Source organism: Uranotaenia lowii, chromosome 1, assembly GCF_029784155.1.
Source record: "Uranotaenia lowii strain MFRU-FL chromosome 1, ASM2978415v1, whole genome shotgun sequence".
Lineage (NCBI taxonomy): Eukaryota > Metazoa > Arthropoda > Insecta > Diptera > Culicidae > Uranotaenia > Uranotaenia lowii.
The window spans coordinates 136,321,997-136,346,861 of NC_073691.1; the positions used below are offsets into that span (position 1 = coordinate 136,321,997).

Sequence of the window (24,865 nt, forward strand, 5' to 3'; positions counted from 1 at the left end):
GATTGCTCACATTTTTCTAAAGACATTTCACTAAATCCTTTTTTCTTTCAATAGCACACTGAAATTTTCACAAAAAAAATATATAAGTGGACAAAATTTAGTTTGAAATTTTAGTTACCTAATTCAAATTTGATCTGATTTTTTACGAATCGATAGGAGATCGGTAAGAAAACTTGTTTTATGGCACACAATCATGTCACTTTTTCCGAGATTTTCATCCCGACGGATGCTTCCTCCCTATATCCCAATACAGAGGCTTAATGAGATTGGTCGAGAACATTGTTATGATAAACATAAAATTCCCAAGTAACCATAAGCACTAAAAACTACCACCAATTCTGCTCTAATGTCAGCTATTGAACTTGATTCTGGGCATTTTATTAGCTCTTTGAGCCAGGTTTGGCGAAATAAACTGCTGCTTTAGTCAGAGTATAACCCTATAAAAGCACTGTATTAGTGCACTAAGTCAATTTCGTGTTATTTTTGGATTTCTCAAACCCTGGGTTCTAAAAAGCTTCATTTTAGTTCAAAACTAATCCATGATTTTTTGCGGAATTTTCAAGTAACGTTTAAATGAGCAAAAATTTGAACTTTGAGGTTTGTATGCGAAAATTGTATATTTTGTTCTGAAAAAAAAAATTGTTTCTTCTGTGGAACCAAGCCTGCAAATTGTATTTTGTGCCAATTTATAAAATTTCTAAAGAAAATTTTCCGCTCAACAACTTTGTTGAAGAGCCTAACTTCGTATCTAATCAGACAAAAAGGCTATTATCTGTTTAATAGGGGTACGTCTTTTGACATTGAAAAACAATAAATTCAATTGACATCACTGCCGGTGCCCCGCAAAGTATTGCATAAAAAGTAGTCTTGCAATTCCTCGCTAAGCACCAAGCAGTGATGTCAATTGAATTTAATGTTTTTCAATGCCAAAAGTCATGTCCCCCCCCCCCCCCATTCAACTCCTAAAACTTTTTTGTCTAATTAGATACGAAGTGGCATTTTAAGAGTCTTATAGTTCTAATATGATGGAGCATAGCACTCGAAGGGCTGTTATAATGCAAAACTGCACTTGATGTGCTGATATAGTGTAATTTAGCACTTGAATGCTGGTATAAAGCTAAAAAAAATCAAAGCTTTAGTGCTGATGGTAACTTTATAAGCCTGTTCAAATGTTTTGGTTCTGCCTTTCCACCACATTAAATCTAGTCGTATACTGACGAAGCTTGGACAGAAATATTACAAAAGTAATCCAAAAATTGTCCCTGTTATTTTTGTTTTACATTACCACTCTATCAATCAATATAATAATAATGTATGCAAAAGTTGTATATTGTTTAACATTTTTTTAAATTTTCTTTTGGGGTTAACGATAAGCGCTTTATTAGAGATATACGAAACATTGCACGATTTTAATTAGCCATCGCTAAAGGCGCCCACACAATAGCCCGTCGGACGTCGCGTCGCGTTGACATTTCATTTTGGGGATACCGTTTTCCGTTTGAGCCACCACAATGGTGCGTCGCGTCAGTGACAGCATTGTACTAAAACGCTAAACTTGTTCTAAACAGCAGCGTTCTCCAGCGTCGACGTTTTTGTTTTGAAATAAATCAAAAATCCAGCGCGTCAGCAGGGTTTGAATATTCCTTTTTTATGCTTTTTTTGTCAAAGTTTGACACAAATATACTCAAATAAAATTATCGTCATTTTTCTGTGTTTTGTAATGTAAGGCACCCCGAGTTTTGTCTCAAAAATGGAAAGCCTAGTCAGTGGACGCTGTATTGTGCTGCAAATAAATTCCAGTGCATCGCGTCAGCGTTTTAGTACTCAACGACAGCGTTGACAGCTGACGCGACGCGACGTCCGACGCGGTATTGTGAGGCAGCCTTAACTTTGAACGAGTTAGCGAACCAAGAAGCGCTGTTAACGTTTCAGTTACCGATGCCGAACACTGCAATTTCGACAACTGAAAGCAGTTATTTTGACTGAAACAGTTTTAGGGTGGTTAAAAATTCCAGAGACACTGACAAAAAATTCTGAGGCCTTCAGGATCAAAGGGTGTGTAAAAATCACCAATCCCACTCGAATTGTCATATCTCATTTTACATCTGGTGAAAAACTCGCTTTTTTATATATTTTAAAAACCCATTGAAAGATAAAATTGCTCAAATTCGAAAAATATATGAAAAGTCGAGCACCTTGGCAACTTTGAAGCGCGTTTTCATTTGGGCACTAACACCCTTCAGATCGTAACCGACTTAGCTGTGAAAAGATAGAGGCCTACTTTATTACAATATTTTTAAAAAAAATCATAAAACTTTGTCGAATACATTAAACGTTTATCTCATGAGCTGATAAACGTTTAATGTATTCGACACTGACTCTTTCAGGGTTGCAATAACTTCAAAAAAAACCAATCAAAATAAGAGACATTTTTTTATGTGATTATCAATGACACAGAAATTACTGAACCGATTATAAAGCTTAGTTCTTTTAGAAATGGGACAGTTACAAATGCCTGTATCTCAAAAACCATTCGTTTGAACGAAATACTTTCTATGAAGGAAAAGTAGGCAATGTTATGATATTTCATGAAAAAATTTGAAAAAAAATATTTACCGTTTTTTGTAAAAGAAATTTCTACTTTATTCTTGGTGTCTCCCATTGGCCGGCGCACACTTTTTTCTGTCATGGTATTGATCAGTTTCTCCAACTTATACTTTGTAAAATCTATATTTTAGGTGGCTTCACCTTCCTTCTTCAATTTCTGATACTTTTTGGTCCAATACTTCTCTGGAAACTGGAAACTGGAAGCATTTTAGTGGATACAGTTGTTTCGAAATGAACAAATTTGGTTATTTTTTATCACATTTTTGAACGTTTTTTTTCGGTACCGGTTTTACAGCTTAAGAGCTTTGGAACTATCAAAAAATGGCTGTTTGAGGTTGGATTTCAATGAGTCATCACTAGGCAACACTTTCAGCTTATCGGAGAAAATTGTTTTGGACATTTCAGCGATCTACCCTTAGCTTTTCGTTTATTGAAAATTAAAAATGCTGGTATGAGACTTGCATTCCTTGATGATCCTTAACCGTTGTTGCCGATCATCTGCTTCACTCCAATGCTTGATTTGAACTTTGTGGACATTATTGACAGTGTTTGCATACTTATCCACCACATAAACTCAGTAATTCTTTGAATAATCAACGGTTTTTTTCAGCTATCAATTTGATAATGACGAATTTTAAAGGAATCTGTGCAAAAATTTTTTTTTCTTTTTCTCAAGCATCGTACATATCTCAAAAACGCGTAAATTTTAAATTTTGAAAAAAATAGGTCGAATAGTACTTTTTACAGGCAACAAAATGCTGTTCAAATTTTTAATATCCAATAACTAGTTAACGAGCTATTAGCAAATGAAAGTGTCCCATTTCTAAAAGAACTAAGCTTTATCATAGCAAAGTTTTAAAGAAAGTAATGGCACCTGAGAAGTTTTGGGTATTTCATAATTAGGGTTATATTTTTTTTAACTTTCGGTACATATTTGATGCTTTTTGAACGAAATATGTTGTTTTTCCATACAAACTCTGTACAAAATTAAAGCTCTATCCGCTTATTCAGGACTGAGAGTATCGCTTTCAAAAATTTTATTATTTTAACTGCTATTTTTGACAGTAAAAGCAACCTAAAAAGTTATGGGAGGTGTAAAAAATTATTAATTTTCAGTTTCCATACAATCTTTCAGCGGTATAATGTACATACACGTACTAATTTACGTACATTCTTGTACTAATTAATTTCCTTATTTATTAACAAACAAAATCGTCACCCAGGACGATACATATATACACACTACACTACACATCCCCTTATACCCATCCCAACACTGACAAATCATTGGCAACTGCTGTTTACGATTCTCGCCTAGGACACATAAACATCCTGGCAAGTGACGTAGGCGTTGTTTACCTTTTTGCCTTTCTTTCAGAAAGGTATAGTTATCGGTCGATTTGGGAGATCATTAATTATGGGTCTTAGATATACCTTTATAGGTACCTATCGAATCAGCTCGGCGAGTACAGACGATGTCAGTGTATTTGTGTGTATTAGTGTGATTTTTTGTAAACTTTGTTCCACACGTTTTACCTCTTTAACAACGAGTTCTGAAATAGTGTGCGTGTTTGTTCGTCACCTTTCTTTGTACCTCATTGGGTGCAACCGCCTGCTTGAGGTTCAAAACTCGGGCAAAACTTCTGAGTTAATAAACGAACATAATGACAACAGTTGATTTATGCACAATTGAAGTAGATTTATGCACCATTCAAAGAAAACATTGATTTCATTTTGAAACGCTTTAACAACCTCGGTTGTTTTGATATTCAGAACTAGATTAATATTAATATTAATATAGCGTATTTGATGTTCTTTTCAATCCATTTAGGAATAAAGGAAACGTCATTTACGAACAGTATGAAAAGAAGAGGTCTTCTATGAGACCCCTGAGACACACCAGAGGTTACAGCTACGAGTTTGGATAATTCATTTTTGAACCGAACGATTTGTGATTCGACATCGGAATATGATTTGAACCAGGAAGGTAGATTTGGATGGGAGATATTTTTTTAATCAAGGATTAAAAAATGTATGTCGAAGCGGCCAAAGGCTTTTCTGAAACCGGTATAACAGTCTCAACAAGAAAGCCTTTGCTAATGGAACAGATTTACGGTTGGCCGATGACATAGTGAGAGCGAAAATCTGCGAAGCAGTCAGTTAAAAAAACCAACACACACATATAGGATCGAGATGAAACTTCATGTTTCTTTGAAGAGATTTAATTTACTTAACACTATACCGAGACCGTGACTCGATCTCTTGACCTCTGGCTGGAAAAGCGAACTCAATCGCTGTGAGATATTTGCATCTACTTCGCCGCGTTCAGTATGTCAGCTCAAAGCGATATCAATGGTTAGTAAATGAGAAAAGGTTTTAACAGCTCCACCTCAGTTCGCTCCCGATCGCGTTCGCTATTTTTGGCGTTCACTATGTCATCGACCTAGGTAACGAATTTGAGACAATCGCAGAAGCAATCCCAATGATGAAAAAACAAGAATTATATCAAATATATTTAACCAATATTGATCACAGTCGATTTCTCCATACAATGAAAAGGCGAGAGCATCAGCATCCTCTAGCGGACAAAAGGGAAGCATTAATTCGAGAAATTTCTGTAACTTCTGTTAGCGTGTATTCTGGACACGACTTAGTCGGGGATGCCAGTTATATTAAATAAAAAATAATACTTCAGCACTTTTTGCGAATGTCCAACAGGCGTTTTTGTCAAAAATCAGAACATCGCGAAGAAAAACAACGGAATTTTTCAGGACACCCCTAGATTGCATAAACATATATGTATGTATGTATGTATGTATGTATGTATGTATGTATGTATGTATGGTTCCCCCATTGGTAGCAAGGTTCAGCCTAATCCTGTGTGCCGTGGAAGCCCTGGCCGATGGTTCGTCGAGGGAAGGCATCCAACCTTCAGAGACCTACAATGGTTTGGCTATCCACTCCGCTGGCAATAGTCTCTTCAGATTATCCCCAGATGCATTCCCTCTGAAATATTTAATGCATTTAGTTATTAATACAATTAAAAACATCTTACCAACGCAAGTTGGGCCAACGCTGGCCCTAGCGGCCCCCATATCAGGGACAACTTCAAGTAAAAAAAACATCTTTCCTGTCGGCAACTTATGGGATTCGAACCCAAAAGTTTTCTTGCCGATACCGGGAATCGAACCCAGAACGCCTAGGTTACCAGACTTACGCCACGACGGTCTTTTGAAAATCAGGACTTTAGTATGTATGAAACTGTATGTACGGGATGAATAAAACCGAAAGGCTTAAAATCATAAATACAACATAACAAACATTTAATCAGATAAGCCTTAAACCCTGATTTAATAGATTGGACCTGAGTCGGCCTTTTATTCGTATATTTTCCCATCTCATGTCCAATCATTATACCTTAAATGCGGTACTCTATCGTATAAATATTGCTGGCAGCAATTCATGCGAGGTTACCATGACATCGAGCATATTGTTTGGTCGTGTGAAGACCACCTTTCCGCCAGTTTGAACTTCATAGATACCCTTCGGTCCCAAGGAAAAACTACCCGACGTTCCAGTAAGGGATGTGTTAGCTGTGATGGACTTGGAGCTGTGGTTCTAAATATATCTTTTCCCAAAAGCTATTGATCCTTTTTATTTTCATATATCCCTTTCTATCCCCCTTTTTCTTCTAAACAAGTGTTAAGCTGAGCATACAAATTGAAAAAATACAAAACAAGTTTGGCCTAAATGTTTGAGCCGTTTCAATGAAAAACTTTACAAAAGAAAAAAAAGCATAAAATAAGAATAAATCATTAATAACCAGAACACACCTAGCCCCTCTGACAAAGCTCCGAAAAAATAACAGTTAATACTTCCACTTCTGTCGCCAGATAGAACTATTCGTGTCTCCCGTTTTCTGGTTAAGTGGTGTCTATCTATTAAAGTATATCTGATTATATGTACAAGCTTCCGCTAACCCCAAACGCTTTTCTACTGAAATTTTTTTGAATTGAGTTATGTTGACATTCATTGTGAGTTAAGCAGATGTTAAGACTGTAGAGTTTGTATGACATCATTACTTTGTTGCGATCTTCTTTAAAATGCGCACGCCAGCATGCAACAAACAATCTAGGTGTTTCATTGATAAGAAATTCAGTAGATGACCAAGAATTCGAAAGAGAGCAGTGAGTTCACTACTTGAAAGGGTTGAAAATTTCGTGGATAGTACAGTTCAGGAAAATATAATTCCAGTATGCCAATTTGGACTTTATGATCTGTTCGAATTATATATACTTCATAACAAAAACCGCTCATCAATACCCTTTTTTTAAATAAAGTTTAACAATCAGTTAGGGAACTTACCGTTCACTCATCACTTTCGGTAGCTCGCACTTTGTACTTCACAACTGCAAGTAGAAAACGAAACAACTGTCAGTTAGGGTTGGCTCCGAAGCACAGAGATTAATTCAAAATATTCATCACAACGCACCGTCACTTAGGTACACTCGTTATCGTAAAACCAACACCAATTGGTTTACGGAGAAGATTATTCAGTGCCAATGAAAGCCCCACTTCGTCAGATAAGACAACAATAATTCAGAAATAAAGCTCCCTCCCCTTTTTCAACTACTCGCCAGCGAATGCTAGCAAAACAACACAATGCCACCAAACCGTTCGCCAGTCCGATACGAATTGATCGATAAGCGGGGAGCTTCTGGTGCTAGAGAGATTAAAACATATTTTGCCCGCAAACAAAAGACTCCGCGGTATTCACATGTCTGAATCATAAGACGTCTGCGAAGCTAGTAAAGTTATGCATTTTCTAGTATGCGTCTCCTAAGATAGGAAATGAAATAAGAAGTTTTACTCTTTTGTTCAAGAATTTTAATGTTTGTTTCTTCTTCTTTATAACCAGTTCATAGGCGAACTATGTTGCCGAAATGTTGGTCTCTGCAGTACACATATCACGTTACAAGGAGTATTCTCTGTAATCAGCTGCACCCGTTTTTGGAGGGCACGTTGACGCATTTAGGGTAAAACTGTACAAGACGCACCAGCTAAGCATAATTGCTATTTACAACGATACCAATCATTTAAGAACCAAATTGAAAGTTGACGACGATTCAAGGATGAAATTTACGTATTATCGAAAAGGAAAAATATGATAAAAACACGATTTTGACTATATTTTTGTAAAAAACTAAAACAGCCAGAAAACAAACCGCGGGGTAGAACGCCAAAACTAGTGGACAGAACGCACCAAACAGGAAGGGTGGTAAGAAATAGAACAATGATTATACGGAATGTAATTATTGTAACACCAAATGTTTAATTACATGTTCATCGTATTTTTGTAAACTACCATTTTTTGGCTAAAAATCATTTAGCATTGCAAAATTCATCGAAAATTTCACTTTCCAAAATAAACTTTTCTATATCCTTAAAGATAAAACGCCTTCAAGTAGGCAACGAAATTCAATTTTTTGGCCTGATATAGTGATATCGCGGAAAACATGGCGGCCGATTTTTTTTTTTCGAGTCGAATATTGGTGCACCGTTTTAACTCGAACAAGGACAAAATATGTTATAATTATGCATTGTTATCGTAATTTGGGAGTCAGCAAATAAAAAGAATGGCATTTTGTTTTGATATTCGGGGTTTCTCAAAAGTTAACAGCATTCAAAATTTGAGCGTAAAACACGTGATCTTGTGGGCATTCTGCCCCAATTTTCATATGAATGGTTTTCGACAAAAATTTGTAGGAAGTTAATAAAATACAACAAATTATTTATAGTCTTCCAAAGTGCACATGAGTGATAAAACGATAAGCTGTAGTTTGATCAGATTGCGCAGGCTGTTTTACCATAAAACCTAATATGTTACTTATGAAAAATTACAAGTTTCACGCTGATTCCATAAATTCCTCAGTTTCTGAGAACTAAAGTAGACTTTTTGAACTTTTCATCTATTGAATGATGAAAAAGCTTGTTTGCTACAATAAAAATGAAGAAAAACATCATTCGAAGCCGTAGGTTAGTGTATATTTGAGAAATAATGGCATGGGCCATCTTACCCCGCTGGTGCGTCTTGTACAGTTTTCCCCTAAATCTAGATGCGCTTCTGTAATGTAGTTGCTTAGTCATACCCATATGTCATCGACGGAAGATTTTAAACGTTGAACAACGTTGAGCGCTATTATTATGCTCTTTGTTAGAAACGATAAAGCATGCGTTCGATTGAGCTACACTTTTTTTGCGACAGAGACGAATGAATGAGCCTATTAAAAATCTCTATAATAAAACAAAAGAATTACACTTTCCGCTACAAAATAAAGAATCAATGTTCGTAGAGCTTATTTGGAAGTTTTTATTTCTGACTCTGAAAGATTTTCTCGCTAAAATCTTTATGTCGTGATATGTGGGTTGACTTTGGATTTTGTTATCCGGTCATAGTTTTTTCGAAACAAATGTTTTATCTTGGTTTGTCAAAAAAAATTGTAAGCGTTAAAAGGCTTAATTGAATGTTCAATATATTCAAAAACCTGTAGTAGACAAGTTTTCCCTACATTGCGGAGTTAGCAGCGATTTATTGGGCCAATGTAGCCAACACTACATTATAACTGATAGTCTCAACTCTTTGAAGCAATCCGCTCTATAAAACCAGGAAAGTTCACGCCGTACTTCCTCGAAAAAATACGCTATAATATAGCAATATTATATTAAATCATATTGACTTAAGCTTAGTTCTTTTAGAAATGGGACACTTTCATGTTAATAGCTCACTTACTAGTAATCGGACATTCAAAATTTTGACAGCATTTTGTTGCCTGTGAAAATTACTAACCGACCTATTTTTTCAAGATTTTAAATTCAGGCGTTTTTGAGATATTTACGACGCAAGAGAAAAAGAAAAAAAATATCTTGCACAGTTTCCTTTAAAAACCATCATTATCAAATGGATAGCTGACAAAATCGTTGATTATTCGAAGAATTAGTGTGTGTGAGTAGTGGAAAAGCATGCAAACACTGTCGAAAATGTCCACTAAGTTCAAATCAAGCATTTTAGTTAAGCACATAATCAGCAACTACGGTTAAGGGCCAGCAGGGAAGCCAAGACTCAGACCAGAATTTTTAATTTTGAATAAATGAAAAACTAAGTGTAGATCGGTGAAATGTCCAAAAAATTTTTCTGTGATAAGCTGACAGTGTTGCCTAATTATAAGTAATTCAAACCTAACCTCAAACAAAAAAAAAATTGCTAGTTCCAGAGCTCGTGAGCTGTAAAGCTGATACCGAGGCAATGAGACAGGTGATTTCTGAAGAACGACAAAACTTGTGAAAAACTCTATATAAAACAAATTCAAGAACTTGAATGCCATAACATGTCTGCTTGTGGTTAGGTCACTCGCATATTAAAGTATGTATTTGATGGCTGTTTTGTATAAATTATAATGAATTGCCAAGATTCTGATCCTATGGAGAAAAACAACAATTTTCAAAACAAAAACATCGATTTTTGCAGTTTTTAAAAGTCTAAAAAGAGTAATCTTTCATGTACCCTTCGCAACCTATGATCTACACTAACCGATTATGCTTTTATATTAATCTCATGATGGTTTTACTTCGTTATTGCCAGCTTTTGCCAGCAGAAATTCCATTTAAAACGCTTTTAAGTGGCTCAAAAATAATCAAGTTTTGTTAATTTTGAAACACCTTTATCCACTAAATTGCTCTTAGTTTTTTTTAAAAGAGAAGTATTGGACCAAAAAGTAGTAGAAATTGAAGGAGGAGAATGCAGCCACCTAGCTTACAGATTGGACGAAGTAAAAATTGAAAAAACTGAGCCATATCATGACTGAAAAAAGTGTGCGCCGGCCGATAGGAGGTAACAAGAGTAAAGTAGAGATTTTTCTTACAAAAAACGATAAATAATTTTTTCTAATTTTTTAATGAATTATCATAAGATTACCTTCCAAACGAATGGGTTTTGAGATACACGCATTCGTTACTGTCCCATTTCTAAAAGAACTAAGCATTACATTCTCAAGACGATGCTTTTTCATCGCCTTTGGCTTGGTCCCCTCACATTGCTCGATAGTATAGGGTTGCCATCCGTCCCGCAAAAGCGGGACATGTCCCGCTTTTTTGTTGAATGTCCCGCTGTCCCGCATTTTCCCCAAAATGTCCCGCTTTTTTTCTTGGAAAACTTTTACAAAGTTCACTTATTTACAATAGAAAAAATCAAACTTTAGCCTCAATTTAAAGTCATTCGTTCAACACAAAAGCTTTCAAAAACTTGTTTCTCTGAAAATGCAGCATTTTTCATATTTTATATAAGACAATATAAGACAACTCTAATGTTCTTAGTATTTCAGAAAGATTCTGATTCAGTTAACCGTCCTCGGAGCATGTTTAACCAATGCAATGTAAATTACTATGATAACATGGTATGATGAAAATGTTGTTTAAGTTGCTTATAAATGATTAACCCTTCGTTTCATAAAGTTACAAATATGCAACAATTAATTAAAACTGTTCTAAACTTCACATTTAGCTAAAAAGTAAATTTTTTTTTCGATGGGAATAATATTTATAATTTCAAGATCACGTTCAATTAAAAAAAAAATATTTTTAGTGTTTATAGGAACCAAAAAAACCCACTTGAATCTGAAAAATATGGAATGTGGAAAAAGCCTAATTTTTCAAATTTTTGGCCTAGTGTAATTCATATTGAGAATTTTTTTTCGACTCAAAAAAAATATTTTCGTATTCCCACTAAAGTAATTTACATAATAAACAAAATTTGAGATTTTTTTTTTGTTTTTTCTCTGATATAATGGGTTTTCAATAACTGTTGCAAATTTGCAACACCATGCAACGGTAGTACCCTAGCTAGTTATATGGGTTCCATAGTGTGTTTTCGAAACTTGCATCGTTAAACAGTGTATTTGTTTCCCGATGACAATGTTTTCGTTATAAATGATTTATTATCATGTTCAGGCCGTATTAAGAGGGGGGGGGATGAGAAAAATTGCCCCCCCCCCCCTGAATAAAGAGGGCCCCCGAGGTGAAAAAAATAAAAGTTTTGCTCTAAACCGTTATCAAAACTAGAAAAATATTATAAAAAGTTCAAAATTTATCAAGCTTTAAACTAGGACGGGTCCGAATAATTAACTTATTTGGGATTTGTAATTCAGCGTATGTAAAACACATTATTTTGATTTTTTTTTCCGCGGCCCATTGGTATAACAAATACATATTTTGAATAAAAAAAAATGTCGGATGCCTTCACAACTTGCAAAATAAGCATACACCAATTTTCAAAAGTTCTATATTATTCAACGTGATTCAAACTCAAGTACGGGGCTTTATCCAGAGAGTTTAAAAATCTAAAAACAAACAACGAATACGCTTTTTTATTTTTCCACTTGAAAATTCAGTACTATCTGCCAACATTCGATAACCGAGGTTTGAAGTATTGTTTTGCTTTTTTTTTCTTAGAGATGAAGGAATGATTTGATTGAAAATTACAATGCTCATTATTTTTTACTAAAGTATGAGCCGTTTCTTATTATCAATCGACGAAAAATGCTCTTTATTTATACTATTTAACCTTTTCCTGGAAGCTCTGGAAGTTGATTTTAAATTGAAACTTTTTGTTCTCGAATTTAGTTTTATTTTTATTTCTTTTTTATTCTTAAACTGATTTCAAGTTTGAATTCTAATTTTAGAATCATGTTCCAAATTCTAATGCTCATTCCGAAGAAATCTTTATTGTTTTTTTAGTTTTGCCAACAAATGATATTTAATAGTTTAATGTAATTTGTAATTGGATCATTCCTTCAAAACTAAATTGAGACTTTGCTCTTCAATATCAAGTTTGTTTATTAAAACTGGCATAAAGTTATGGTATGATTTAAGATTAAGAATCTTTATCAGAACCAATTTAAATACGTTTTCAGAATTGATATGTGTTGATTTGTTCAAGGTTATGTTCAGAAAAGTTGTATAGGTAAGAAGCTTTCCATTTTGCCGCCGGTCGTGGCCTAGAGGATAGCGTTCCAGCCATCTAAGCCAGAGTCCATGAGATCGAATCCCGATCACGACACATATAGTGCTCTTTCCGTGGTTTGGTGGTAAGATGCTAGCCATAAAATCCTTGAAAGATGTACGCCTTAGAGTTAAGTAAATTAGATCTCTTCAAAGAAACATGAAGTTTCACTGAGATCCTATATGTGTGTGTTCGTTTTTTTAGCACCTTCAAGCAAACGTAAGAAATAATTTCCTCAGTAGGTGGTATATTATCGCATAACTACTCCTAGCTAATTTCTCGAGAGTCTTTGTAGTCTAGTGGATAAGCTGGTGCGAGTCTGGTTCCGATGTGCCAGGCTGGGTTCGATTCCCGGTATCGGCGAGACAACTTTTGGGTTCGAATCCCATAAGAAGCCGACAGGTAAGATGTGTTTCCTCTTATAACTGATTATATGAATGTTTAACCAGCTGCCAGCTGGCCAGGTATATGCACGGATGCCGGAATACCTCTAAGTAACCTGATTGACTCGTTCTTCCAAAATATACCTACATACGAAGCCATGGGGTCGGTTCCAGAATGCATGAGAGCACATACTTAGGCAGAAACTGCGGTGAATCCGTGCACCCATGGTGGAAAACCAACATACATAACTACTCCCAGATAAATTCTTAACTTTCCGGTGTCCAGAAATCTAGATTTGCGAAGTTCTTGTGCGAAAACTATGATTAGTGCAAAAGAAATTAGGAATAAGCATTTATTTCCAGTTGTCAAGTGTGAAGAAAAAAAGGTGTAACCGTTTCATGTTGTTGCAAATATGCAACAATTAATATTTTTGCTAAATAACCGAATTATGTGAAAATAATATTTTTTCCTTATTTTTCCCTTCATGTATTCATCATTGCGCACTATTGAGAATTTTTTCGAGAAAAAATAAAAAATCATGAAATGAAGGGTTAAAGATCTTAATTTTTCGTCTGAATCTTAATTAAACTGCCGTATATTATAAACCAATTTTTTTTAATACTCAATTAGCCAAAGTATGCAATGATGGAAGTTTTCTTGATTTTTTTAAGTTTTTAAATTTGAAATATACTTATTAATACACAATGGTTTTATACGCGGTATGAAATCCGCTGTTAACATTTAGGACTTAATATATTTTCTCTCAAATTCTCGAGAACCGTAAAAATTAAACGTGTTTGTGTCAAAAGCTAAGGAAAATAGAAACCATGTGAGAAAAAAGTGAACGAAATCATTCCGTGTTAAAAAAAAAACCTTAGTGTACTTTCTATGGATAACTTTAGATGATGTTTGGCTATACAGTTAAGCTGTTTTTTACAAGTTTCTAAAATGTCCCGCTTTTTTCGGCTGTGTCCCGCTTTTTTCTGAAAGTATCTGGCAAGCCTAGTAGGCAATGAAATGCAGATTCCCTATAGCAAAGATGGGTGCGATGGAAGGCAACATTTACCAGCGTGATATCTAGCGCAGATGGGACGAGGATGAGTTGGGTCGGTGGATCCACTCGATTATCCCAAAGTGAAGCCTTAAACCCTGGTTTAATAGATTGAACCTGAGTCAGGATTTTATTCGTATATTTTCCCGTCTCATGTCCAATCATAGGGGCTTATTCTGCGACTCGAGTAACGTGACTCACGAATTTTCACTTCTTCGTCCTGACTTCAGAAAATGGCTTGAGGAAAGAAATTTGAATATCGATGAGATCTGAAGACCAATAGCAGCTCATCCGAATGAAAATTTCGAGTCTATAGAGGATATTTAAGCCAACAAAACGATATGAAATTCCGTAAGTCACGTCACTCGAGTCGCAGAATAAGACCCATTATTCCTTGAATGTGGTGATCTATCGAATAAATATTGCTTGCAGAAATTTATGCGGTTGCGGCCTAGGTTACCATGACGTCGAGCATGTTGTTTGGTCGTGTGAGGACCACCTTGTCGCCAGAGCGAACTTCATAGATTCCCTTCGGGCCCGAGGAAAACCACACGACGTTCCAATGAGGGATGGGTTAGCTGTGATGATATATTTTCCTAAAAGCTATTGATTTTCGTCTGTAATTCTTTTTATTTTCATATTTTCCTATCTTTCTCCTGTTTTGTTCAAAGAGTGATGATCTAAACTTAAGCAAAAAATTGTAAACACACAAAACGAGGTTGGCTCCTTAAAACCTCAAGATATAAGCCGTTTCAAGTAAAGAATTTACAAAAAAAAATGGAAAATAACGGGATAAAATCGGGAAAAACTTTGGAATTTCTAAACGAAATATCCCTAGCAATTCTGTAAAATATAACTTATTACATTAGGTAGATACCATCAATATCAGAAAAAGGGTAGGCTTGAAAGAGGCACGTTATCAAAACAAACGGGATAATTGTGCCTAACCTTTTTTCACAGATTTCATCATATACCTGAGAAACCTGAAAACCATAAAAAGGATTAGAAAATTTATTTAATATTTGTAAATTTATGTTCGGCATATCGGTGAAAATTTATATTCTTGGAGAAGGAATATAAGAATTGAAAATTGATATAGATGGATAGAAAAGTGAGGAGAAAATTTACAGATGTTGAAAAGAGCGAAAGAGCATGTTGCGAGGAAAACTTATTATCGTACACTATACTTTACCCCGCAACATTTCATTATTTAGGAGAAGTAGTACCGGGATAGAGGTGGCACTACCTTAACCTATACAATAAAATCTGGTTGGTCCGAAGTTTACATTTGGTGAACACGTATACTTCGGACGGGCTAAAAATTTATTTAACCCTCATCCGCATTAGATTTCATTACCCTAATCAGCACTAGGAGTGTCAATTTGACACCACAAGCTCAAATCGTTATAACTTTTGGCGTGTTAAACCGATTTAAACATAACTTATATCAATAGAAACCTTGTAATGTCAGTAAAATATGTTTAGAACATTATATATAGCTAAAGTTACAAGTTTTCTCGTTATTCAGCATGAAAGAAAAAAAATCCGAAAAAACATGCCTCACGAAAACTGCTGTAGTTCATATATTACACGTCCAAAAAAATATTTGCCTTATGCATATGAAGTCTGAAGTTAATGCCTACATCATGAAGACAAGAAATATTTTTTAAAATTTTTTTTAATGAAATGGTCACAAAAAGTTCAAAAAAGTGGTCTAAAAAACCTACTTTTCATTCGATTGCTAGTAAATATTGTTTGAGCGATGGTAGAGTTTTGAAAAAAAATATGACTACAAAATGTATTAAAATTCCAACATTTTGCTGTCTTTAGATTTTTGATGCAACAAAAATTGAATTTACTAGAATTTTCCAAAGTTCACTACTTTGCGCGATTTTTAAACAAATTGAAATTTCATCTGTTTTTGTGGTCCACCGTCAGGTTGTACCCGGATTATCAGTGCTTTTACTTTGTTTGGACCAATCAAGAGTATATTCATTGGAAAGCAAATTTAATCTACATTCTAGTGAGGTGCTACAATTCACGCTGTGAGATTTCACAAAAATATGAAAATTATAAACGTAAAATCATTCCTGAATTTCTAGAACTACAAGCAGAATTTTAATTCATATGCATAAGGCAAATATTTTTTTGGACGTGTAATATATGAACTACAGCAGTTTTCGTGAGGCATGTTTTTTCGGATTTTTTTTTCTTTCATGCTGAATAACGAGAAAACTTGTAACTTTAGCTATCTATAATGTTCTAAACATATTTTACTGACATTACAAGGTTTCTATTGATATAAGTTTTATATGAAGTTCATAATAATTCAAACGACTTAAATAGATTTTACTTTTGTGGTGTCAAAATGACACCCAAAGTCGGAAAAGGGAGTTTTTTTGTCCAGGCTTCCAGGGTTTGTCCATAAAAAAAGTAAAGATGCAATATTGGGAGTCGCAGCAATCCGTGCTTGCGAACGGACGTGTTTTTTTTTTGTCGTCGCGTTTTTTCCGTTTGTAAGTTTTTCACTAATAGAAAATTTGTGTTTTTAAAATATTGTTCCGAAACTTGGTTGTTGAATTGAAAAGAATATCTGTGCTGTGTTTTTATTGCGTGGAAGTGAGATTTCGTCTCTGAAATCTGAAGTGCAGTTTCGGTTCCTGAGCCGCTGAATGGATAGGGGCTAATGTTACGCCCCCGGACACTTCCAGAAAATCGAAAAACACCATAAGTTATAAGCCTTCCAAGAGAGTTGAACAGAAAGATGCAGTTTCTCGTTTGTTCCTCGTTCAAGATAAGTGCATTTTTTTTTTTTTGGTTTTTTTAATACTTTTAATACGAATGAATAATCTAGAGTTGAAAATTTATTATTCTTCATAGGGTAGTTCAAAATATATTTTCAAGGAAACATTTCACCGCCCCATAAATTTCTACTACACGCTTGAGAGTTAATTGGTGTTATTCTATAAAATATTATATCAAATGCGTATATGGGAATTTCATATCTCCTTAGGTAGTTGAAATTGATAAGAACGCGTTTTTTTGAGAAGAGTCTTCGTGTCGATTGATATCTCAAGTCAGATAAGAAATCATTTACGATAATTTACACATAAGATTTTTTTTTTGCTTAACAGAAGCTTGAATCAAAATGTAACTTACATATCATTATAGTACTAGGTTTGACTGACGTGTTCTTTACTGCTCAATTGATGATAGCAAACTCAAGCTTATACCCAAGTTGATAAAATAAGATCTCTTAAATAAGAAATGAGGTGTTTTCAGTTATGATTGTTAAAAAGAAGAATAATATTTTAATTTCTTAATTTCTAGTCAGCAAGTGTTTTTTTTTTTTATTTTCAAATATGTATATATATTTTTTTATTCATCTTCAAATGTTTACTTTTAAGAATTGCATTGTTATTTGTTGTTGATTTGTCTATTTTATCATATGTTCAAATGTTTATTGACATTTGTAGTCATATCGTTGGCAAAAAAGGTTAAACAAGTTAAAAAATATGGAACCATAAAAGTTATTATGAAATTTTTATTTTATTTTTTATTTTTTAGAATTCTTTCATTACATTATTTCAAAACTATTATATCAATAAACTTTTTCTAAAATAGCTTAGAGAAGAAGGTCTGATACATGCGTGAAACGAACTTTCTACTAACCTTGAGACAAATATTGATTTAGCATCGAAGAATTTAAAAATCGTTTGTACGTTTGGTACGTGAAAATCACTCTTTTATTTGAAAATATTTTGCCTATTCGTCAAAATAATGTTTGGTAGTACAGAATATCCAATTGAGTTTTTCAAACGAGTTGGTTGTAAAATAATTAATACAGGGAGAAAATATTAAGCTACATCATTAATGAATAAAAATTTTTAGTAAGGGATATTAGATTTTTCATATATACGAGGAATGCTAACTAGATTTTTTTTCAATAACTTTCAACTCACTTAAAAAGCACTAGTAATGGTTATAGCCATCAAAATAGTAGGACACTAGGATGCTAAAATGAGATCACACTAGTCAAAAGTGTCTCCTGAACATATCCAATCACCCACACCTCCAAACCAAAATTATTTGCTAGGATGCAGAGGTAACCTCGGTCCTAAAGCATAAAATTTATCTTTCATCCTTTTCTCTCTTTCAACCTATCCATTGACTACTAGGACGTGGCCGGCGCCGTTATTGATGTGTAAAGAGAGAGCATCAGTTTTGTTCATTGTGAATGAGCTGTCAATCCCAGACGCCATTCTTTTGACCTCTGGGCAAAACTGATGGCCTCGGTCAATCACGGAGTAGCAACCATTGGCGATGTGGAATTCGTTCTACTGAGCCACACCTGCGATTATGGAATTCGAAATGCAATTAATTTAAAATACATAATTGCCATGCAAATAAAGAATGATAATTAAATACACTTAAAAAGTCGAAAGGAATTCATTAATTTTAATTTATTACTTAAAACTATGAACAAAGCATTTCGGGTTCAATGATTAAAGGTGGATGTGAGTAGTCAATCAAGCTAAGCTAAGCTAAGCTAAAAAAAGTAAAGATGCAATATTGAAGAACTTTTGAATTCATTTAGGGTCCCCGAAGAAATTTTTGTATTTTGAAGCTTCTGAAAAAAGTTACAAGCCTTCAAACTTGCAATGGTGTCAAAATGACACCCTAATGCGGATGAGGGTTAATACATATATAGGGCCTAAAGCCAAGGGACTTTGAACCATTGAAGCTTATAACTACATTGAGTGAAAAATGACAGAACCTTATTTTAGTTGTATTTCTTAGAAATAGATACACTTTTTACAGGATAGGCGTCATAAAAGTTTTCTAGCAAACGAAAAACAGGTATATATCAGCTGAAATGAATCAAAATTGATCATAATCACGAATTGATTCAGGGTTCAGGAGATTTGTGTTTATAATGATTAGAAATTGTTCTGACCAGGATGCTTCAATGAGGGCAAATACAACGATTTTTTAATGGCTAAGTTGGCATTTAGCTTATCCACATAGGGATTTTTAAGCAATAAAGCTATATTTTTCAATTATTATTGGAAATAAGGACTTTTTTTTAACTTACTTAGATCCTGCCATACATTGAAGAAAGAGTGGGCAAAAGAGGGACATGTACACACTAAGTGGAAGGTAAATATAGGTACAATAGTACCTCTGAATCATAGCTTAACCATACAGGAGATTCAGAGCACAAATTCTTGATTTTATATATTTTTATTTAACTGATCAGTTAGCGCTCTGGTTAGACGACTACAATGAGCTTATGTGACGCCAAATTTGAAACAAGCGATATTAACACTGCACGAAGCTGTAGCAGTGGATTCCAGAACCAGGATGGGCGTATGATAACGAAATATCAGAGTACGATATTAGAGGAGCTTTGACTCTTCTTAATACTATAACCATTCTAAAGCTAAGGGAACATGTGTCAATACAAGAGAAATTACATATATTAGGTAAAACAGATAGGACTGTCGACATACGATACAAGTTTTGATCCAAAACTTGATTCAATAGGGAATTTAAAGCCTTTTGATAACCTAAACAAAAATATTTTTTTGAATATTATAATTATATGAAAGAACTTTTACCTCCACAAAATCGGTAAATATTATCAGAAAGCCAAAAACAATCGGACCATAAGCGATGCGTTTTAAAATTTAAAAACTTGTTAAGAGATTTCATTAAACGGAGGTACTAGGACTAATATCTCGAAACGAAAAATCATATTCGAAATTGACAAAACAAGAAAATATGGAAGAATACAGCTTCTGCATATGCATGTAATGTGTTATAACCTTGTCGAGAGAACCCCCCACCACCCCCTCCTCCCCCTCCCCTGACTTGTTCCATCATTTTGCATCATACTAATGAATGTTAATGAAGAAATCAAGCAGTTTGATTAAGTATTATAGCTCAAATATCACATTCCTTAAATAACACTAGAGGAGCATCTCTTAAAACTCCCTTTTAAAACCTTTGGAATTCTAGAAAACAAGTCTCATCAACCGAAATCGCACTTCAAGTTACCGAGTGTGGATGAGGCTTTATAGCCTCGAAAAGTCATTGCACACACGGTGCGCAATCCTTCTCGAGTAAATAAGAACAAAACAAACCAACATTATTTTCGTGAAAACTCTAAGGCTCTATAAAATTGGCCGGGTCAGCTAGTATACTAGTACAAATCATAAGATAAGCCAGTAATCTACCAGTAGTATTGCTGAATGAACTAGCTTAAATTTGTTTTAAAATTCTATGTTGCCAATTCAAGCTTCTTGCAGACCTACCCGATTCAATCGCTCGTAAACTATATTATGCATATTATGGGATTAACTTACGTTTGCTTCCTGATCAGAGCTGTTGATGCCAACCAGATCCTTCAGTAGTCGTTCCGGTATGTTCCAACTAGAAAGGTAAGAGCAATTTAGATTGGTTTCATATTCGCAACCCACAAAAACCGGAGACTAAATGCTTACGACTTTTATTTCGCACGATGATTCCGCAGAATATGAACAACCAGTCGCGTGGCCTGACTTGACAAAAAAAAGTATGTCTGCCTTGCCGAATAACTTTCCCGGTGTGGAAACTACAGAAAAGCCAAAATTGCAACGCACGAGACAAAGCGTGCAAAGCGCTCATACAGTAAAAACAAACGAAGTATTTTGATCATGATAACAAAACTGACAGAAAAATGGCGAGATGCCTTTCACCAACACATGTAAACATTAATATTTGTGGGTTTTTCTCAAAAAGTCGTATCCAATCAAGGAATATTTAAAGGAGGTAGTGCCGAGGCAGCCTTGCTTTAGTATTAGTACCGCCTGTGACGTCACTGTTGCCAAAAATCTGTGAATTTATATGGAATTTTTTCAATTTTTGTTAGCATTTAAAAAAAATTTAAGATTTTTTCAACTTTGAAGGCACACAATTATAGAAATATTATTGTTCTTCAAGACTGATACTAAAAAAGTTGAATGTAGTAATTGTTTTTCTTTAATTCAGACGATTGAAGTTGCTGAGGTATCCTAACTCATATTGACAAAACTTGATAATTAGTTCAAAATTTTGCTTATAAATGTTGAAATCAGTTAGGTTTGAACCGTTGATAAAATAAAATAACCAAAAATAGTATTTTTCGAATCCAACCACAATCTTTTATTGGAATTTAGTAAACCAAAGTTGCATGCAATGGTTTTATTGGGGTTAATTGTTCTAAATTAGAAATTCATATGGTACACCATGTTAGATTCAAATCATGACGATGAGGTGCACTGCCATAAACTACCAATCAGACCTTTTGAAAGGGGAAAATTATTATTTTTGCTCGTTTCACATAGAGCATGACTGTGCATTCAATAACAAATTCAAGAATTATACACACTGCAGTCTATTAAACACATGATCCGAATCAAATTGAATTTTAATTTAGTTCTTTAATGTGTTTAACTTTGAAATTTGAGTTCTACCAGTATAAACCTTCGACAGCTTGGCAACAGTGACGTCACGAAAAAAAATCCAATATGGCTCTCGGCACTACCTTCTTTCAATATTCCTTGGTATCCAATTATTTAAAAAAATAAAGTTTTTATGAAAAACTACTGAAATATAATATAGGACATATTGACCTTTACGAACACTACCTTACCGAAAGGTCTCAGCCCTAACCTCTAAATAAAATGAAACGATTAATTGTATCAAAAGGAAGAACTCAAAACGCGTTTTTCCTAAGACAAAATTGCCGTTTTCGCCTCTTCGAGAAACCCTTATATTGGTAAGTCCTTTTTGCCTGGTAGTGTTCGTGACGTGACTGTTTCTCCAACATTTTTCAGAGGGATGAATGACATCCAGATGTTAATATCCCAAGGATCAAATAAATAAAAAAAAACATTTTTCAGTTTTGGGAACATTAACCCCAAAAATGACCATGTTTGGCGACCGGCTGCCCGTTTTTTGCGTTTTTTGTATCGAAAGTTTTTGAGGTAAATTGTCCCGAAGTCCCGACTCATTTGTTTACGCTCAGCAAGTTTGCGTAAGAAATGTCAACAAAATATAAAAATTTGGAAGAAATTAAAAAAAAAAAAACAATCAAAATTGCCAAGTTTTTTTTGTTGTTTTCCAACATAAGCGTATTCAAATCGAATTATGTTCTTCAAGATTTAGAGCATTGCTTCGGATATTGAAATAATTTGATATTCCATAAGAGAAAAATTCCTTTTCTATTTCAGTTGTTTGCAGCACTAGCAACTAGCGTTTTTATAGTACCGATCGTTTCCGGTATTTTGCTAGCCTCGATAAGCAACACTTTTCTAAATGGTTGCAGTTCTTCGTCCTCTTCTAGCCAATTTCCAGCCAAAGCAGTGGTGGTTTCTTTTTGGACAGAGTAATCAAAACTGGCGATTGAATCCTTGATAAAGTACTCCTCTTCATCATTCGAGTACAGAACCTCGGCCGATTTATTCCCCGAAGCAGCTTTCTGGTAGTATTTGACAAACATTAGATAGTAGTCAAATTTGTATGGCATACCTTTGGCACAAGCTCGATCCACTTCTACCAGCAAATTTTCAAACATCGGAACCGAAACGGCTGCTGGAATGTTGACAAAGCGTTCGTTTAGCAGCAGCGCCGTACTTTTGGCTCCACCCTGAAGTGCGTCTTTGAACTGTTGCAGGACAGTTTCGGTTGCATATTTTTCTGCCTTTTCAAAAATCATTTTTTGCAACTGCTTGACGCTGGTCTGATCCTGCTTGTTGCTTAAATTGATTGCAGTGGTAACACCAAACACAATTTGGCACGGATCTTCCATGTCCTCATCTTCGTCTTCGTCTTCTTCATCGTCATTGTAGGCCTGCTTGAGAACGCTACCGACGTAATTTTGCCCTAAAGAACGGAAAAAATACGAATTTAGATAATAGTGAACATTATATATTAAAAATGAACGTTGAGAAAAAAAAGATATTTATTTCTAAATGCATAAGGCGGCATCCATAAATAACGTAACGCAAAAAATGCTTTTTTTTTACCCCCTCCCCCCCGTATGTCACAAATCGTAACGCTTCGACGTACCCCCCCTTTGAAAATTACGTAACGCTGATAATTACCCCCCCCCCCCCCCCCCCCTATCTTCTCTTGTTTTTAAATACTGATTTTCGAAGTTGAAAAAAGATTTTAACATAAATGTATTTAACGTTCTTAAAAACGGAATTAATATCTATCCAAATCGCTTCTCCAACTCATTGATGATAACTCTCTGATAAAATAAATTATTTGTCTTATTACTAGTTACTCTGTGCTTGATAACTGATGATCTACCTTGTTTTGTTCCAGGAGCATAACTTATTATGCAAAAAATACTAAATTTAGTAGTATTCGTGGGAATAACCAAAATTACATTTTTTAAATCAATTGAGAAAAAACTAGTAAAATTTCCGTTTTAAGATTGGATTGAGTTCTTGGGGGTAAATACACCTAATATTCGGCTTTCCAACGGTTGTTTCACAGATATTCAACGCATATTTTATGGAGTCTATCTCAGGATCTTTAAAGAGGAAAGGTTATAAACCATTTTCAATCTTGTTGAAGCTTCAAATTTTAAGTTGATTTTGGTTTGCTAATTTTCTGCAAAAATTGCATGACATCTAAAAAGCTGCAATTAAACTAAAATTTTTAAGGAACAAATCGTTACGTAACGATGAGCATACCTCCCCCCCTCCCCTATGTCACAATTTGTAACGCTCGAGCTTACTCCCTCCCCCCCCTACGAGCGTTACGTAATTTATGGATGCCCCCTAAGAAAGGCAGGAAAAGTAGAACCCTATCGAATGACAACCCCTTTTAAAAGCTTGCGAAAATAATCCCCTTCTTCAAAATATTCCACTCCCTGCTGTAAAACAGCGCATGCAAAATCCAACACCCCTTTCAACATACCCAAACTGCTGTGCTTACCAATTACAATTCCAGCGAGTTCCCCCAAATCAATATGCGCTTTGACAAAAAGTTGGCCCAGCATCTGTTTTACTCCGTCCAGATCCGAATCGATCGGATTGCGTCCTTCAAAATCGACAGTAATTCCCTGAAAGTATTTTACAGTTGAGAAAGGCATCAATCCTTAAAGGCTCCGGATGGCTGTTGCCATTCGCGCCGTTCCAATAAGACTTACTTCGTCACCCTTATAGATATCTGGATTTTCATCATCACTGGAATCGTTTTCACTGTCAGCTTCCATGCGTTCCTGATTCTCTTCAGTTCCTTCCAAGGATTCTACTTTTGATTTCTTACTCTTCATTATGGTTATGATAAAGAAGTATTAGATAAATTATTTCCTCAACTTAGAGCAAAATTTCCGGATCCAATCCCGACCGCGTTGTTGAGTGAAGTGACGAAATTCTAGTAAGAAAACAATCAATCATAACATTGCTATAGAAATCTAATTGGATTATTCGGTTGTCATTTTTGCCGGTTCCAGAAGAGGGTTCGGACCAGGGGTGTCAGGTGTCCTGATTTATCAGGATTTGTCCTGATTTTCGAGAGGCCGTCCTGATTTTTCAAAAACGCTTGAATTGTCCTGATTTTTCAAAAATGGCCCTTAAAATGTCCTGATTTGTCCTGATTTTCAAAAAATATCTAAATTATAACTAAATTTATTGTTAAATGATGAGAACATCAAAAAAATCTTTGATAAAATAGTTTAACCAGTTAAACCAATGATAATCTTAGGTTCAAATGATATTTAAATGTTGTTT

At 34.7% G+C, this 24,865-nt stretch overlaps 2 protein-coding genes across 3 annotated transcripts in view; both read right to left on the reverse strand.

Annotated features, from left to right (window-relative positions):
• The window catches only part of LOC129740187 (putative aminopeptidase W07G4.4), a 51,732-nt gene extending 30,931 nt beyond the window's left edge, over positions 1 to 20,801 (reverse strand). Inside the window, exons 1-3 of one of the 2 annotated variants that reach the window (XM_055731804.1) lie at positions 20,603 to 20,801; positions 20,465 to 20,531; positions 6,973 to 7,016 (exon numbers count right to left, since the gene is read on the reverse strand). In XM_055731804.1, coding sequence (XP_055587779.1) covers positions 6,973 to 6,983 — 11 coding nt within the window. In that variant the 5' untranslated portion in view covers positions 6,984 to 7,016; positions 20,465 to 20,531; positions 20,603 to 20,801. Of the gene's footprint in view, positions 1 to 6,972; positions 7,017 to 7,099; positions 7,312 to 20,464; positions 20,532 to 20,602 lie in introns of those variants that run through there. The other variant, XM_055731805.1, reaches the window with a different exon arrangement.
• Positions 20,802 to 22,323: 1,522 nt separating this feature from the next.
• Positions 22,324 to 24,558, reverse strand: LOC129740189 (protein BCCIP homolog). Its single transcript, XM_055731806.1, has 3 exons — positions 24,283 to 24,558; positions 24,069 to 24,195; positions 22,324 to 23,003 (listed from the first exon to the last, which is right to left on the reverse strand). The coding sequence occupies exons 1-3, from the start codon at positions 24,406 to 24,408 to the stop codon at positions 22,348 to 22,350; spliced, it is 909 nt and encodes a 302-aa protein (XP_055587781.1). The 5' UTR covers positions 24,409 to 24,558; the 3' UTR covers positions 22,324 to 22,347.
• Between the last annotated feature and the right edge of the window lie 307 nt (positions 24,559 to 24,865).

Coding starts and splice junctions, on each gene's coding strand:
- LOC129740189 (XM_055731806.1), bottom strand. CDS start 24,408: ATGAAGAGTAAGAAATCAAAAGTAGAATCCTTGGAAGGAACTGAAGAG. Junction 24,196..24,282: donor ATATCTATAAGGGTGACGAA/GTAAGTCTTATT, acceptor AAATACTTTCAG/GGAATTACTGTCGATTTTGA. Junction 23,004..24,068: donor ACTCGCTGGAATTGTAATTG/GTAAGCACAGCA, acceptor TCCGTTCTTTAG/GGCAAAATTACGTCGGTAGC.